This window comes from Nothobranchius furzeri, chromosome 4 (genome assembly GCF_043380555.1).
Source record: "Nothobranchius furzeri strain GRZ-AD chromosome 4, NfurGRZ-RIMD1, whole genome shotgun sequence".
Classification (NCBI taxonomy): domain Eukaryota; kingdom Metazoa; phylum Chordata; class Actinopteri; order Cyprinodontiformes; family Nothobranchiidae; genus Nothobranchius; species Nothobranchius furzeri.
Window position 1 is genome coordinate 8609711 of NC_091744.1, and position 16030 is coordinate 8625740.

The following is a 16030-nucleotide window of genomic DNA, read 5'->3' on the forward strand; positions in this document are numbered from 1 at the left end:
GGACACCATTTCTATTTGTGTCTTTCTTTTTATTTCTGTATGATCATCAAAGCAAAAAGAAGTGTCTTTTAGATTAATGACAATGTGAACACACACACACACACACACACACACGCACGCACGCACGCACGCACGCACGCACGCACGCACACACACACACACACACACACACACACACACACACAAACACACAAACACACACACACTGGCCTAAGCTCATGGTAACTGCCTAAATTAGATTCTATACACCCTGAAGCAATGGTTGCAAATAAACTACAGGAGAGAGAACGAGGAAAGGAGCAAAGAACAGGGAGATATGAAGAAAGGAAACAGTGAAGGACACAGAAAAGAACATGACGAAAGCAAAAGGGGGTGCAGTGCCTGCAGAACTGATGGAGTGCAACAGGGATGGAGGGAGAAATGCCTCACACACCTAAGAATAATGCTTTGCATAATTTAAAAGGAAGTGAGATTGAGGTTTCCAAAAAGAGTGTGTGTATTTATATCTAAACCATTTTAAACTGGACCTCACAAACGTCACAGTTATTTTAATTCATGGCCCTTTTATTTTCGTCTTGTTACACAAATCTTTAGAATGGCTGCATCTGTATATGTTGAATTAAAAGAGCAGATGTGCATATGCTAGCAAGAGCAGGGAGGAAAAAGCTGGAAGGAGAGTCTGACAGTGTGACACATACTTGTAGGCAAATTCTAAAAACAAAAACTTCTGAAAACACAACTAGAGTCTTGTTTAAAACACTCACAACAATAACAAATTATTTATTTCATACATTACTCTGGAGATGTGCGGGCTGAGCTAAAGGGAGAAGTTCTCTAAGATGGTACCTCATTAAGAAAACAGCTTTAAGATAAGAGTAAGCCAAGAAACCACATAATCCTTTTCAAATGGTTGAGTTCTGAATTAATTTTATTATTTTAAAACATGCAAAATGGAAGGCCCTGGTAAAAACACAAAACAACACCAAGGTAGTGTTACTTTTCACTATACTAGTACCCTGTGATTTAAATGAACAAAGAGAAGTTAGGGAACTGAAAGCTCATGAAATGTATGATTTAGTTGAATGATGAGAGAAAACACACACACACACGCCAAAGCTGAGACTGGGTATGTATGCCAAACCGTTGCTGATGCATGTGGGCGTGACTGCATTAGCAGTCACATGCACAACCTGCTCTGATACAATGTGCTGGATGTGCAAGGTGAGTGTAAAAGGCCTGAGGCTACATATGTCTTATTCATGAAAAAACATTAAAAAACACACCCAATACCAGAGCATAAAGTCTGTCCCGAAAGATAGCAAGAGCAAGGAGGTGAGAACAACACAGGGAGAGATCAAGTGGATAAAAAAACAACAGTGTTTCACTAGAGGAAGAGTAGAGGACAATCTCCTTATTTAACAGCGCTGAAGAAATTAGACTGGGCCATCCACTTACATACCCAACATAGCATGAAGCACAGGAGACACATGACTCATTAATGAAACAGGTGACAGACTCACTGGGTGTTTAAGCGGAGGGTACATTCAATGTTATAACGCATTAACTGATAAAGTGAAGCCAAAGGAAGAGACAGAAAAGACAATCCTGATAAAATGTAAAATACCAACAAAAATGTGCGTTTTTCAAAGTTTCCTGATTATTATAATTATGTCTTATTTTAACACAGATTTTTTTTATTAAATAGAACTACTGAGATGGGGTCGGTGCTGGTGAACTTAGCCTTTGAGATACTGTAACAGATTCTACATAGCTATTTCCAAGGTCCACTTTTTTAAAGACCAAGTTCACTGAGAAATCGTTACTTGTTAGTTGTGAAATATGACCAGTCACTTTGGGTTTCACGTGCAGGCTGAATGTGAAAATAGTCTTCTAACCTTATTTCCTCCATTAACCGTCAGTAGAAAATAGATGGGGGAACACGGATTAAAAAAAGCCGACGAATTCTACGTCACACTAAAAATTTGCATTTAAGGACTCACCCATCTTAGCTAGTGACAGGGAAGTCTGTTGGTGATTTAGCATCCAGGAGAGACAAAAGCAGATCTTGGCTAACAGAAGTTAACTGTTAGCATTAGCAACTCCACAACATGAGAGAACCCTTCAGGCATGCGTTATTAGTGGAGATAAAACATCAACGTTGCAAAGCAGAGTCAGTGGTAGAGTTGTGTTATCATTAGCCCATTAGAGATTAAATGTCTGAATATCAGGAAATAGTCAAAAACCTGCCGTCTATGGCTTCCCACTCCTCTGGCTCACTTCTAGTTCCTGACACAGGATCACCAGAGCTCTTTTCCCCATAGAGATTGACTCATGAGGCATTCAATTATACTAGAGATGGCCACAAATCTATTAAAACAAACACATAAACTTGGTCTTTAAGGATTAAGACCTTGCAATGATGTTAAACAATCAGCTGTAGTGGTTTAGTGTTATGGTGACAGAGTTTCGAGGTTCTCGGTGAAATGACATGGGATCTGCATTCACCACCTTGGCTTGGTCATTGATAATTTGAAGCAGTAAAGGCCATGCTGGCCTTATGCTGAGGACTCAACTCCATTACATTGTTGTTAGGAGTGCTGTGGATGAGCGGTGGTGACATACAGAGTGGCGCACAGGAAGGCATCTCTGGTGCATAAAAAAGGACACAAAAAAGCTGAACACTGAAGCATCAAAATGAGGGGGGTCCAGTAATTCACACCCAAGCATAATTCTAATAGGAAATGGATGATGGAATGACAGCCACCCAGCCCAGACTGAGCTGACCTTAGCGTGAAAAGGCCACTATGAGGCTAACGTTTCTGCTTACCCAAAATCAGTGTAATCTAAATGCTTAGTAAGCTGCAGCAGAAAAGCCCAGTTTGAAAAGGGCCTTCATCGCTGTAAACTCCATGGTTGAACTTAGACTCCGATGTCAACCAATGTACACTGAGGGAGTGTTGAATGGTTACAAACTGACCCCCTGCTTTGTCTAAATCCAGGATACATATAGATATCCTTTCATGAAATTTGTAGTTATTAGGTTAAAAACATTTTCTGCAAATAGGTTATGTTGTTTCAAAGGGGCATCAGAGCTAAGACTTCTATTCATTCAGTTTCAGGGAAAAGAAGACCATAACTACAGTATCACCCTCTGGTTCCTAGGTGTGAAATGCACACCACTGATGTGTGTTTAGAGACAGAGACGTCTACTTTGGGCACCACAAAATATACAAAGAGGTCCAGGGAGAACTTATAAGTTGTCTTTTAAAAACCTGCCTGAGTAGTGGAAGCCTCAGAATCTGTGCCAGAAGGACTTGAGCCTTATGGAGTTTATAGATAAGCAAGAGAAGATTGAAGTTGTGCCTGGAAAGCATGAAGGCAGACGTCTGCAGAGAAGTGACTTCCATAAATGATTCTGCTCTAAAGTCTCGACTGTTTTCAAGCATTAAAAGTTCATCTACATGGTGAGCGCTGCAGAAAAGAAGTAAATATCCCAGGGGAATAAGTGGAATAAGTAATGCACAATATTTTTAGACAGTCAAGGCTGTCATTAATATGAACCAAGCACTCGAGTGACCTTTGTGTCGTTTGACAGGTAATTATAGGAGCAGTTACTACATGTGCAAAACACAAAACCACAAGGCTAAATGAGTTTGGTTCTGAACCCCCTTTCAGTTTTAGAAAGGCAGAACACGGTCGGGAAGTGAATGCAACTCAAAGGGATGTGAGGTGGATATGGTAAGATTATCCAGTGTGCTGTTCAGAAGAAAAAAGTTAAATGCTTGGATGTTTGGGTGCATCTTACATTGAGCAGACTGAACAATAAGAAACCATTCTGATGTCTAGAATAACTTTTAATTTATAAGAAGTAAGCTACACTGTCATCTTGTCTGCTGAAAAGGCAACCAAATGTTTTATTTTCAAATGCCACGTTTTCACCTTTCTGCCAATGCATAAGCCAGGGCATGAGTCTGATGGGAATGCATGATCTCTGGTGAGGCAGAAGCTTTATTCCAACCTCACAATACTAAAGATATATTCTCATTCATGTAATAAAGAGGGGGAAAACATCTGGAAAGCTTAATCTGGATGGAAAACACACCAACCATACAATCGATAGCTGCACCAGTTGTGCTGTCCACCAGTCCACTAATTCCATCATCCAATTCCAGTGTAAGTGGCACAAAAGTCCCAGTGGCCTATAGATTTCATTTTCTCTAGTGTGAGTGATTACCAGCACTCTTCAATAAACTGGTCAGCGAATCAGGGAAATAATGTCAATAAATAATTATCTGCCAGAATCACATCTTTGTAGCTGAAGGTGATCACTTTTATGGACTACTTGCTACTACTTGCAGGTGTTACTGTAAAAAATATACAGTTATATTAAAAACTCATTAAAAACATTTCTCGGTTAAATTAAAACAAAATATTTTGAAGTTTATAAGTTTTTCTGTCTCGTTGACAAAAAGTGTAGACTTCTAATTAGCTTTAGTTGAAGGGTTTTTTTTTATCACAGACTTCAATTTTTTCACTTTAAACATCACAATGTTTGACTATAAATTCTAAATTTTGCAATATATCTTTGTAGTAAAATGTCTGCAAGCACAATAATTTGCCTGTCATTGATAAATGAGATAAAAAAGGCTAAACAATAGATGCAGACACCTAACTTTCTGAGCTAATGTCATTAAATTTGACAATAAGTAGTAGCAAAGAAGTCAAGAAGGTGTGGGAGGTTAGATAAGCGCAAGAATCACTAAAAAATGTTACGTCATATTTGTAGAAAAACAACACAAGCAATGCATTTATCTAAAGAGTAAAGTGATGCAGAAAAAAGACCGACTAGCAGATGTTTAACATTTTGGCCAGTATAAAGTAAGGTTTTCTGTGAAACGATGCATGCTTATGGCCAGGGGCCAGACTCTCTGAACCTAACTCTTTGCATTCCAGTTGTACAGCTACTGGTCCTGAGGCGTTGCCATTAAAACAGGTCAGAATATACCCACATACTTCCTGTCTGTGTGCAATGCAAGATTAATAAGAGGCTTCTCTTCTTTCTGTTTCTTTTCATTCTTGATTGTGTATATTTGCACGTTTTCTTTTGTTTCTATATTTGAATGAAATAAAGTTGAAAAAAAATTTCCCATCAGCTGTTAATATAATCAAAGATTGCAATTTACTTTTAACTCCTGAAGAAATCTTTGTTTGTGTGGAGAATTAAAGCTGCATTTAGCTATTGTACATATGTTCAACTTTTAAGTCTCATTGTGAATTTCTCTCTTAAAGGTCTGTGTCCACCTTCATTTCCATAAGCTTGTGAACTGTGTCTCTGAGCCTTCCTCTTTTTTCATGTAAGATTAGTTGGGGAATTAGCCAACCAGTCGACATGAACCAGGCCTAATCAAACATGTCTGCCTCATCTATTACATGGCTCATCTATTACACAAACTCCCTCACAATCAAAAGCTGCTCAATCTTCCTGCAGACTTTCCAGGTGGCTACTTGAAATTTTTAAACATGATTGGTATTTGTCATTTCCAAGCCACAGCAGCCAACACATCACCCTCTAGTCAGCATTCAACCAGAGGCCACGCATGAAAAATTGGCAGATTACATTACATTTGCATGGTTACACTCACAGCAAGTAAAGTTCAAATGGCCACTCTAAATTTATGCAAAAGGCAAAAGAGAATGGACTTACTTAGTTTGCGTCTGAATTTTAGAAAGCAAACATTACAGTCAGTGACTCCTATTGAAATATTATAATTTGAAGCAGGTTCAAGAATCCATCCGAGTGACAACACATCAAAATATAAGCATTGTCTTGTTTTTTTCCACTCCTGAGCAACCCCTCTTGTCATGCTGTTGTATGTTGTATGAGCATCATGATGCCTGGTATTGCACAGAATTAAAAAAGGATACTGTACAGGAAATACACTGTGAAAAGCTCTCTATAGAAACTACCCAATAAAATTAAGGTAACAATTTGCACTTATTCGGCTGGGGTAATTTATACCCCATATATATTTGTAAATAGTACCTTATATTCAAAGTTAAGAAATAACTAAAGGAACTGGGTAAAATCTAACTGACACTTATTAGTAAATCTTACCCAATGTTTTAAGCTAGAAAATAATAATATAAATTGGATCGATAGGGTTAGATCGATAAGCTGGGATTGATTCTGCAACCTACCACTTACTACTGCTGCACAATGCAATGCTACCATAAATCAGAATTGATTCAATCAAAGGCAATACAAAAATAGCATATTTCTGTTTTACAAAAGCTAACCTGAACTTGCATTCACTGTTGCTCAAGAGTGTTTTAGAGATGCTGAAAATGTAAGTGTGTCTGTACCTGTAACTACTTGAATTGGAAAGCTAATACAGCATGGAACAGTAAAAGGATACTCTGGCCAACACGTACAATCATTCTATTTGTTAATTAAATAAAATCAGTGCTGAACTAATATTTTGGGTAAGTTCTACTCATTATAATTGGGTTCTATTTATAATTAAATGACAGTGACAACAGCAAACTACCACTGCGTCAGCCTGATGAGGAAATATAAAATCAACATTGTTTTACTGAACAATCACAATAATAAATCACAGTGCATTAAGTGCCAACCACAGCCATTAGACATGTGTTGAACTTGCCCAAGTCCATACTTATGAGAGCACCATGTGAGCACCTGTGTGCGTATACATGCTTCTAAAAGTAAGGTTTCTCTATAGGAGCGTCCAATAGAGTGTGAGGGGCCAGAGCTCTGCCCCTTAAAGATGCGTAGGAGATGGAAGGAATCCCAGGGAGACTGCGACCAGAAAAGCCCCTGCCCCCCTCGAGAGGCGCATAGGACTGCTCCGGGGGGCCGCAACCAGCAGCCGGCAGAGTCCCGGGGGATATCAGCGGCAGGCCCAAAGGCCCGCCAACAGCCTCCCACCCCCAAGCTGGCCGAGCCCGGAACCCAGCGACTCGGAACCCAGGGGCGACCAGGCCCGCCAGGGACCCAACAGAGCCCAGGGAATCAGATCCCACCAGGCAGCCACCGGGACTAATCAGGCAGACGCCAAAATTCTTAAACCCCCTGACCCGGGAGTCGCGAACACTCAAGCAGACCAAGGCACCACACTCCACACTTAAGCCCCCTTCAGACAGGCCATGAAAAACGGAAATGTTCCGGACTCTGTCCGTAAGACCTTTGTGTCTGAATACAAACATCCGGATAACGTTTTCCGTAATTTAACCAGACGAAGCCCCTAGTAGCAGGGCCGGACTTGTTACGGACAAGGTGGCTGCTTCAGACTGGTGAGGTCGAGTTCCGGACAGGGAGGAGGGGGAGGAGGAGGGGACCGGGGGACGCTGTGCGCACCTAGATAGCCCGCTCCTGTAGCATGCGGCGAACCATGGCAGCTCGCCTCCTACGGTACCGTTTAGACGCGCGACGGAGCGCTTCACACCGCTTCCATGATTCCTTTTAACCATTGAGCTTCATCATCCTGGTCTCTTATGCGATTTCGTGTGCGCAGAATTATGCTTAACATAAGTCCGAACAGTGAGAGGAATTCTATCTCTTCGTCTGCCATGTTTGACTGAATGGCTTTGTTTGAGTAAATGACGCATGTACGCCCGCCGCACTATGTCCCCCCCCACCCCCCCCCAACCCCCGACATCTGGAACTTTTCCCTGCTGTGTGAAGGCAGCCGAAAGGACAAGTTCCGGTACAAAAGTGGTGTGTCTGAAAACAGTTCCGGTTAAAAACCGGATTGAATTGTCCACACATATTCCAGAATGTCTATCTGAAAAGGGCTCTAGTGTGGCAGGGGGAGGGGAGGCAAAGATGTATAGCATCAAAGAAGTCCCAGGAGAAGGGAGGAGTCAAAGGCCCCACCTGACTATGGGGCTTTATATACAGTCATACACAAACTCAGTCACACACTCTCTCCCTCATGCTCACACATACACATGCAGTCTAAGACTTACAAAAATGCACGCCAGACACCCATTCATGCTCTCCATACACACCCTATTCACTCAGGGCCCGGTACTGTTGCACAAAGGGTACAACCATCATCGGTTCCCAGAGTTCGATCCTTTCTGCTGGGGTGCTGATGAGCAGCCCCCCCACCCCCCCACCCCCGCCCAACGCTGAGCAATTTCTGACACCCTTGAACTGTGGCATAAATATTTGACTCTAAAGCTGCTCTGAGACATTAAAGGGGCATTATGGAAGTTTGACAGCCAAGACATGTATAGAAATAATAAATTTCTTCTTCATACATTCTCCTGCAATGCCCTGGTCCTGTAGAATGAGCCCTGGCATTTTTACTGTGATTGCCAGTTTTTCTGAAAAATCACAGAAAAAGAGAGCTGCTCGGGTCGAGCAGGCTGCTTCATGCGCATTCACGCTCAGGCATCGCCCGTAGCATTTGCTATCAGTAGCTTTAGCAGCAGAGAGTGAGGCAGTGCCAACTCAGCGACTTTGTCACTGTTCCTAATGCCAAGTGATGAACCTAGCTGCATTTCTGAGGACCCTTAGCTACTTTCTTGTAGATATTTCCTGCAAATTAGCAACAAAATAGCCATTTTCGCTCCGAACCGTTCTTTGAACGTTGTTTCAGCTTTCATCAAGGATATAAATGTTACAGATACAAATGTCGTCACTGGTCGTTTAGCTCACCTAGAAAAACGGCGGACTCTCATGCAGAAGACCCGGTAGTAGTTTAGTTAGTTAATTTTTTACACTAATGGTATATTTTTTTTACAGTAAGATGCCCACATTTTTATTTGAGACTCGCCGAACGGCATTGAATTCACAGATAAAAAAGATGTGGGTTCAACTTTCATTTTGGAACAATTTTTCAAGCAAGGGAAGGGAATGATCTGAGCATGCAGGAGGACTGACCCATCATAAACCTTTGTCGGCTGTGCTGAAGAGAAAGGTACAGAACCAAATTATTTAATTAATTAGCTGCGCGTTCTCCTGTCCTCTGTCCTCCGGGCCACACGGGATTGTCTCAGCTGTTATTTTCGTTAAGGAGTGTGCACGTACAGCATGCGTGCCTCGTGCACGAGCCTACTATTGAAGCTGCCGATACGCTTTTGGCCTGAGGGGGCAATTGCGAGCATAAAAATTCAAAACTCCGTCAAGTCCCTTTAAACACTCATATATGAACCCATTATGTATTTTATTATTACATTACGTGTCCTATAGGTTTTCAGTACTTTTTCAGATTTTGTGAGTTTTTGCAAAGCGTGTTTTTCTCAGCCTGAGGTGTGGCTGTTGAACGAGGAAACAGATTGTTTTACTTTGTTAAATTTTCTTAAATGTTTAAAATGTTTTGTCCTGACCTGTTGTAAATTGAGAGCTTTTGAGGGGTAGTAGTTTGTGTCAATTATGTTCTTGTTAAAAAAATAAAAATAAAAAGCTGACATCTTCTATTTATCGATGAAAACAAATCAATATGAAATAATCGTGGCGCATTGGGATATTGAATCAAATTGAATCGTTGACCCAATAATCGTAATCGAATCGAAAGACAAGTGAAGATTCACACCTCTAGTCAGGACCCAGCCCCCAAGGCCCCGCCCAGATCCCCACACGGGGCCGACCACCCCCACACCCCGAGCCCCCAGGCACCCACCCAGACCTTCTGCAACAAAGTTATTGTTGCAGAAGTGCAGCAGCATCTCTTCCAAGGAGGAAATTCCGCCTGCCAAAAGTGAAGCCAACACAGAAGTGATAAAAATTGAAGCTCCCTCCTCATCCACTAGGGGCTGGCTCCAAAACGAAGCTGACCCCCATGTTTAAAACGCCAACGTCACAGCAGAAACAGGTTTACAGCCTGGTTCAAAAAATATTTCAGGATTATTAGGTCATGTTTACAATCATGACAACCCTGAGCGGTGATTTTTGTGTAACTTTTTTGTTTAGAAGAACAAAAACTAAATCTTGCATAAATGTTACCTAAAATGTCAAATACCGCAACCTAAAAACTACACAAGGGAAACCTATTTTCAGAAAAGACAATGAAACTTAGCTGTTTTTACATTTTTGAGCGCATTCCTCTGAAGAAGTGAATCACACTCAGCAACAGACAGCAGCCATGTAGGGGAAAATGCGGCTTAAAGAAAAACAGAAAACTTTTGAGTGTAAAGTCATTAAATAAACTTATGAGTGAATTACAGTTACACAAAAGACATTTTTGTTAAAACTACTAAGGCTCCTGGGGACAGAGGTAGCTGGGGAAATTCTAAAGCTCTGAGATAGCTCTGAGTCAGATTTGTTTTTTACTTCACACTAAATGTCTGCAGAGTTGCTGCCTAAGAGGAACAACTTTATTATAAGATGTTACAATAAAGTGTCTGAGTTTTATGCTAAACACATCTTAGCTAGAGTTGAAATGTAAAATGAATCCTAATGACTAAGCTACATTTTTTTGTCCAGAGAGAGACGGCTCTGATTTGTTGATGCTTAAATGACAGAAATCCATTGGATTATCTAACAGTTGTGTTTTGAAATTTAGATGAGATGTTATGCATTAAAGGTTGAACTGATCAATTACAAAAACAGTGATTTAAGTGATAAAATACAGGAAGGTGAAACAGGGACCAACAATTTGTCCGTGCTAACTGAAGCCATTGTTACTTTACTCACCAGTGTCCAGGGAACAAAATAAATTCCTGGGAACAAATTTTTACAAAGTTATCATTTGTCCCGACTGGGCTGACTCCTCCTAGCATCAGGATACCTCTGGATGCTACGAGGAACTTTAATAATCAGTAAGGATACGCCTGTAAATTCAAATAAACAACTTTGTAGCTTTAGCTGCTGTCCCCAGTAGCATCTATTATTAGTCTCTGCATGTTATGCACTTGTTAAATTGCATCAAGTAAGCTTTGATAGTTTGTTGTTATCTGTTATGAATGTTGCTCTTGCTGTGGCTTTTTTATAAAAAATTTCTAACAAAAAAAAAGGGGGGGGGGTAGATTATTGGTAAAACTACATAAAATACTACCTTGCAGCTAAATGATTGTCTCTATTCTTTTTGTTTCCACCTTGATTTTAAATAGCTAATAAAGCTTCACGGCCCTGTATTCTTGATATATTGCTGTGCAATTTTATGACAATATACTCTGAATTGTTCACAGTGTGATAAAAAATATGAAGACCAGGGATAAATTATGGGTTAGGCTGCAATAATCTGCTGTGCAGGTTGATGTAATGAAAATATCCATTGTCGGGTTCTTGAGGCACTCCGTTCTGAATGTCATTCATGCAGACTCGTTCAGCCATTGATTTCTCTCTTCAAACGCTTCTCCATTCAGTCGCTCTTCCCTAATGTGGAGGTCTCTTGGTGTGCATTAGACCACGGACGAGTCATAAAAATTTGCTCCTAAGAACAGACCTGATCCATTGACTGTGCAACCTTGAAACCTGTGCAGGAACACACACCTACACACACTCTGTTGACCACTGCCTTAAAGGTAGTGGTCATGCTTGAAAAGACGTGGATTTCATTTTCTCCACAGCTAAATGGAAACAACACGCTTCCCCACACACATTTCATTAAAGTGCCTTGGTAAGCTTAGTTTGGCACAGTGTGAGTCAGGAGTTACAGAACCTGACTGAGACCCAACATGGACTCAAACACACACACACACGCACACATACACTATAAAACTCTAAAAAGATGAGCTGACAGAGATGAACTATTTGCCGTTAGATTAAAGCACTCTGAATAGAAGATCAGTCGAATGTGTGTGTATCTGTGTGTGCTGCGGGCCAGATCTATCCTTTTTTTTTTTTCATTGACTTTTACAAACTTTTATTCTCATTTGAGAACAAAAAGGCCTAAATGTATTCCTCCCAGCCTGGCATTCAGTCCACCATAATCCCTTCATCTAATAAAGAATGGACCCAAAATCAGCCACGGGTTCTAAACATATTCCGCCGGATGCCTCTGGAATGACACCTGGGTCCAATTGGGCTGGAGAAACTGTCAGATATGAGCTCCGTCTGTGTGAATCAATCTGTGGTGTCTCAGGCAAGGCTGCAACCCTTGGGGTTATTAAATTGGTTCCTTTGTGCCAGACAACTAAATCCATCACAAAAAAAACAGTTGGACGGAAGTTTTGGTGCCTACCTGCAGGTTGTGTCTTTCCAGTCTCATCTCCAGATTGTTATTCTGCTCCTCCAAACGCTGTCGCTCCTTCTCTAAATCTTCAATTTTCTGCCTGGAAAAAAAATAAATAAATAAATATCTAATTTAAAATCATATGCATGCAGCAGAAGAAAAATTGCTCCGCTCAGGCAGGTGTGGAGGTTTGGGATGGTTAATCCAGCATGAATTTTTCATGACCTCGGAGTTCAAAAAGTGGTTGTTGAAACAGAAAGAGTGAGCTTACTACCTAAGTATGTTGACTTCTTCTTTGGTGGCTGAAGAGCAGCTGTCTGCAGCAGAAACTTGCTCCTTCTTAGCAGTCTCCAGCTCCAGCTCCACCTGGAACAGAGAAAAAGTTACTTATCCTGGTGCGCCGACTCCCTAAACATTTTGGACGAACACACATCAACACAGATTAAGCACAACTTCTGCAAAGAATTAGTCCCTCTGACCTTTTTTTTTATAACATTCATTTGATTTTCCACAACACTTTCTCCGATCCAGCTCTCTTCTCTGCAATTAACTCTCATTTACATTTGTGAACAAATTTTCCCTTTCTTGAGAGCGACTGTCTGTCTTTCAGTAGGTCTTCTCTTCAAGTCCTCCCAAGACGAATAAGTAATTACTGCTATACCACACAGGTGGATTTCACGCCTCAGTCCTCATTGCCATGGCTGTGTTGATGTTACCTTAGCAACAAGGAGCCAAAAAATTTTACTAAGACGAGTAAAGACCCAAACAGTTACAGAGAATGAAACATCTTACCTGCTAGCTTAGTTTCAGCGTAATTTTGAAAGCACATTTTACTGTAAATGTGTTTCAGTAATTCCCAACTCAAGTGGATGAAAAAACATATAAATACAGTTCATGTTTCAACTCGCATTACAACACAGTCAGGGTAAGGGACTGAAAGTGTCAAATGGCCGAGGTGCTTTTTTAGGGAACAAGTAACTAAATATAACTAAACATAAATTAGAGAAATTCTATTCAAGTTACTTCTTTTAAATCAGGAAAATGTCTCATTTATTTACAAGAAGGATTAAAAAAGATTTAGCACCCTGCCACTAGGGAGCTTTTGGTTTGGCTTAAACTTAAAATAGTCTTGCGTAAAATAAAATATAAAAGTTAGAAATAATTTATATTTGGGCTGTCATTAACAACTATTTTCAAATTAAAAAACCAACAGACTAAAATACTGATAAATATAAACACTGATTTTCCTCCAATATCTTAAATTCTGTTTTATTTAAAGTCATTTTTCATTTTTAACACATAGCTTAGAGATTTATTGCACACACTGAAAACAATTTTTTCCCTTAAAATATAAACTGTGAAAAATGTTAAAGCAACATTCTGAAGGGACAATCTGGGCTTTCCTGCTAGGGCTGCTGCCCCTGTGATCCAGGCCCAGACAAGCTGATGAAGGTGAGTGGGAGAATAAAGCTCAAACAAGTCCAGCTCGACAAAACAAATAAAATTTAACTCTTGTTAACTCTCAAAGGCTGTGAACTTGAATTATGTCTACATGAAGCATGAGACTGAACTGGAAATGACCACAAATAGGGCAAATTTCTTTTTTGAGTCTATTACTGTATTTTCCAAACTATAAGTCACATTTTTTTTTTCGTAGTCTGGCTGGTCCTGTGACTTATATACCAAATTATGTATGCCGCTCTGCTGCAGGCCGGCTCCGGACCAGGAATGAGCTCCCCTGCCCCGCCATCACCTGCTGGAGGCCGTTGCGTGGTGCTGTGGGCCAGCTCCGGTCCAGGTTTCAGCTCCTCTGCCCCACTGGAAGGGTTTCAAACACTGCCAACACCTGCTGCAGTCTGTGGCGGGGTGCTGCGGGCGTTCTCCCCACCCGCTGGGAGTGTTTGAAACACCACCATCCTCTGCTGGAGACCGTGGCACGCTGCTGCGCCCTGGTTGTTTATTCTGTTATTGTTACCGGTACTTGTCTTGCAATGTGAAATGCTTGGTCTCAGAGTTTGTAAAAAAAAATAAATAAATTTCCCCCCAAAATGCGACTTATATATGTTTTTTTTCTTCTTCATTATACATTTTATGGCTGGTGCAACTTATACTCCAGAAAATACGGTATAGGACCTATAATAACCTGCATACATTCCTCTTACTTACTGTTTGTAGCTGTAGCTTGAGCACCCCCATTTCCTCCTGTGTTTTAGTTAGCTGGGCCTGAATTTAAGCAAAAATTTAAAATATAACAGATACATCAGAGGAAAGCTTGAAAAAGACCAAATACAAGGGAAACAGAGGAAGAGGATTATTTAATAACCAGCTCACACATAGATAACTAGTGTGTGTTAAAGTCAACTAAAGCTTAGCCAATAAAACCATACACACCTCCATATCCATGTTGTGGTTCTGTGTCCTTTGCAGAACCTCCTCCGCCTCTTTGAGTCGATTTGCGAGTTGAGGAGAGTATTCAGAGGGAGCAAGCTCACTGTCATAGGACTCCAGTATGGCCCTCATCCCATTTCGCTCCTGTAAAACAAGTGAAATATGGCATAATTAAATCATAAAGCATTTTTAAAATCCTTTCTGAACAAACATCTGTGCGGGACAAATTGGAGAAAGTCCAATTTAAAGCTCAGCTCTCTCAACTGTCAATAAGCATGCTTCTTCTTTCGGCTCTTGTAGAGTACAGATGCTTTTTTCCTCCTCTCCTCCCTATCTTATCCCCAGGGCTCTTTGTCTGTCTTTGGGTGTACGACGCTTCTGCATTTTTTCTGGAAACTGGAAATTATTAAAAATAGACCTGGTCAGCTGGCCTCTCAACCCGATTGACAACATTTTCTCAACGATGATAACGGGAGAAGGGGCTCCCGAATGCCCCTCTGGGACAGATCCAGTTGGGCATATCATGGACTCCTGGAAACAGTGGAACCTGATCTGCTTATCTCAACTGTCTGTAGAGGATTCTGAAGACGTATGGATATTTGTGGTGTTGGTGTCAGGTTTCCTACTTTTTGGCCTGGGAGGCTACCTGGCTTACCGGAAAATTAACGAGCTGTAAAGGAATATTGGCTCTTTCCTGGAGCTCGGGGATGATTACACCACGCTGTGAATGCACAGACTCATAATTGTCGAAAGAGTCGTAGGCTTGGAACTTTGACTGAGATTCAGGCTCTGGCAAAAAAGATGGATGCAATTAAGGAGCGAGTGGACGAATCAGCACGGATTGGGATAGATTAACTTACGCCATTATTGGATTTTGAGATGTTGAGGACCAACGGAACTTTAAGACAGAGAAGAAATTATCACTGTCTGGCCCCAAAACAAATTCTTCTCTGAATCTGGTGCCCTTGAGCCTGTGAGGCTGAAACAAATACTCCCCCTCAGAAGTAGGGATGGGTACCGAATTCGGTACTTTTTAAGGTACCGACCGAATTCCAGAGTACCGACCGAGCACCGATTCACGTCATTTCAAACGGTGCCTCGTTTCGGTACCCGTCCATCATAACGAGAACTTGCCAAGACAGCTGCGCATGCGCAAGAGCGTTTTGTCGTCGCTTGCTGTGAACCAGTTGTAAACAGAGCAGCATGGTAGAGAGAACGCAGGCTAAAGCTTGGGTCCACTTCACTAAATGTGATGGGTAACTGGATGATGAAACCAGCGACAACGATCTAAGTGAGACATCCTCATCTTAATCTGCTCCGGTACGTAAATATAATTAGCTTGATATGTTAGCTTCCATTTCGCTAATGGTGCGTTCGCTTTCTCCTCGGAACTCAGAATTTCCGACTAGAACAACATGAACGCGCTCTAAATTTTGGCTTCACTTTACTAAATGTGACGGGTGAAGACGAAACCAGTGACGATCTAAGTGTGAGGCATC

The 16030-nt window shown here is 41.1% G+C and overlaps 1 protein-coding gene across 2 annotated transcripts in view; it reads right to left on the bottom strand.

Annotated features, from left to right (window-relative positions):
• mad1l1 (mitotic arrest deficient 1 like 1) overlaps nucleotides 1–16030 on the bottom strand; it is a 120401-nt gene that overhangs the window by 71985 nt on the left and 32386 nt on the right. For both annotated transcript variants that reach the window (XM_054743623.2, XM_015966451.3), the window contains exons 12-15: nucleotides 14535–14675; nucleotides 14310–14366; nucleotides 12418–12509; nucleotides 12153–12243 (exon numbers count right to left, since the gene is read on the bottom strand). In XM_054743623.2, the coding sequence (XP_054599598.1) occupies nucleotides 12153–12243; nucleotides 12418–12509; nucleotides 14310–14366; nucleotides 14535–14675 (381 nt within the window). The remainder of the gene's footprint in view (nucleotides 1–12152; nucleotides 12244–12417; nucleotides 12510–14309; nucleotides 14367–14534; nucleotides 14676–16030) is intronic.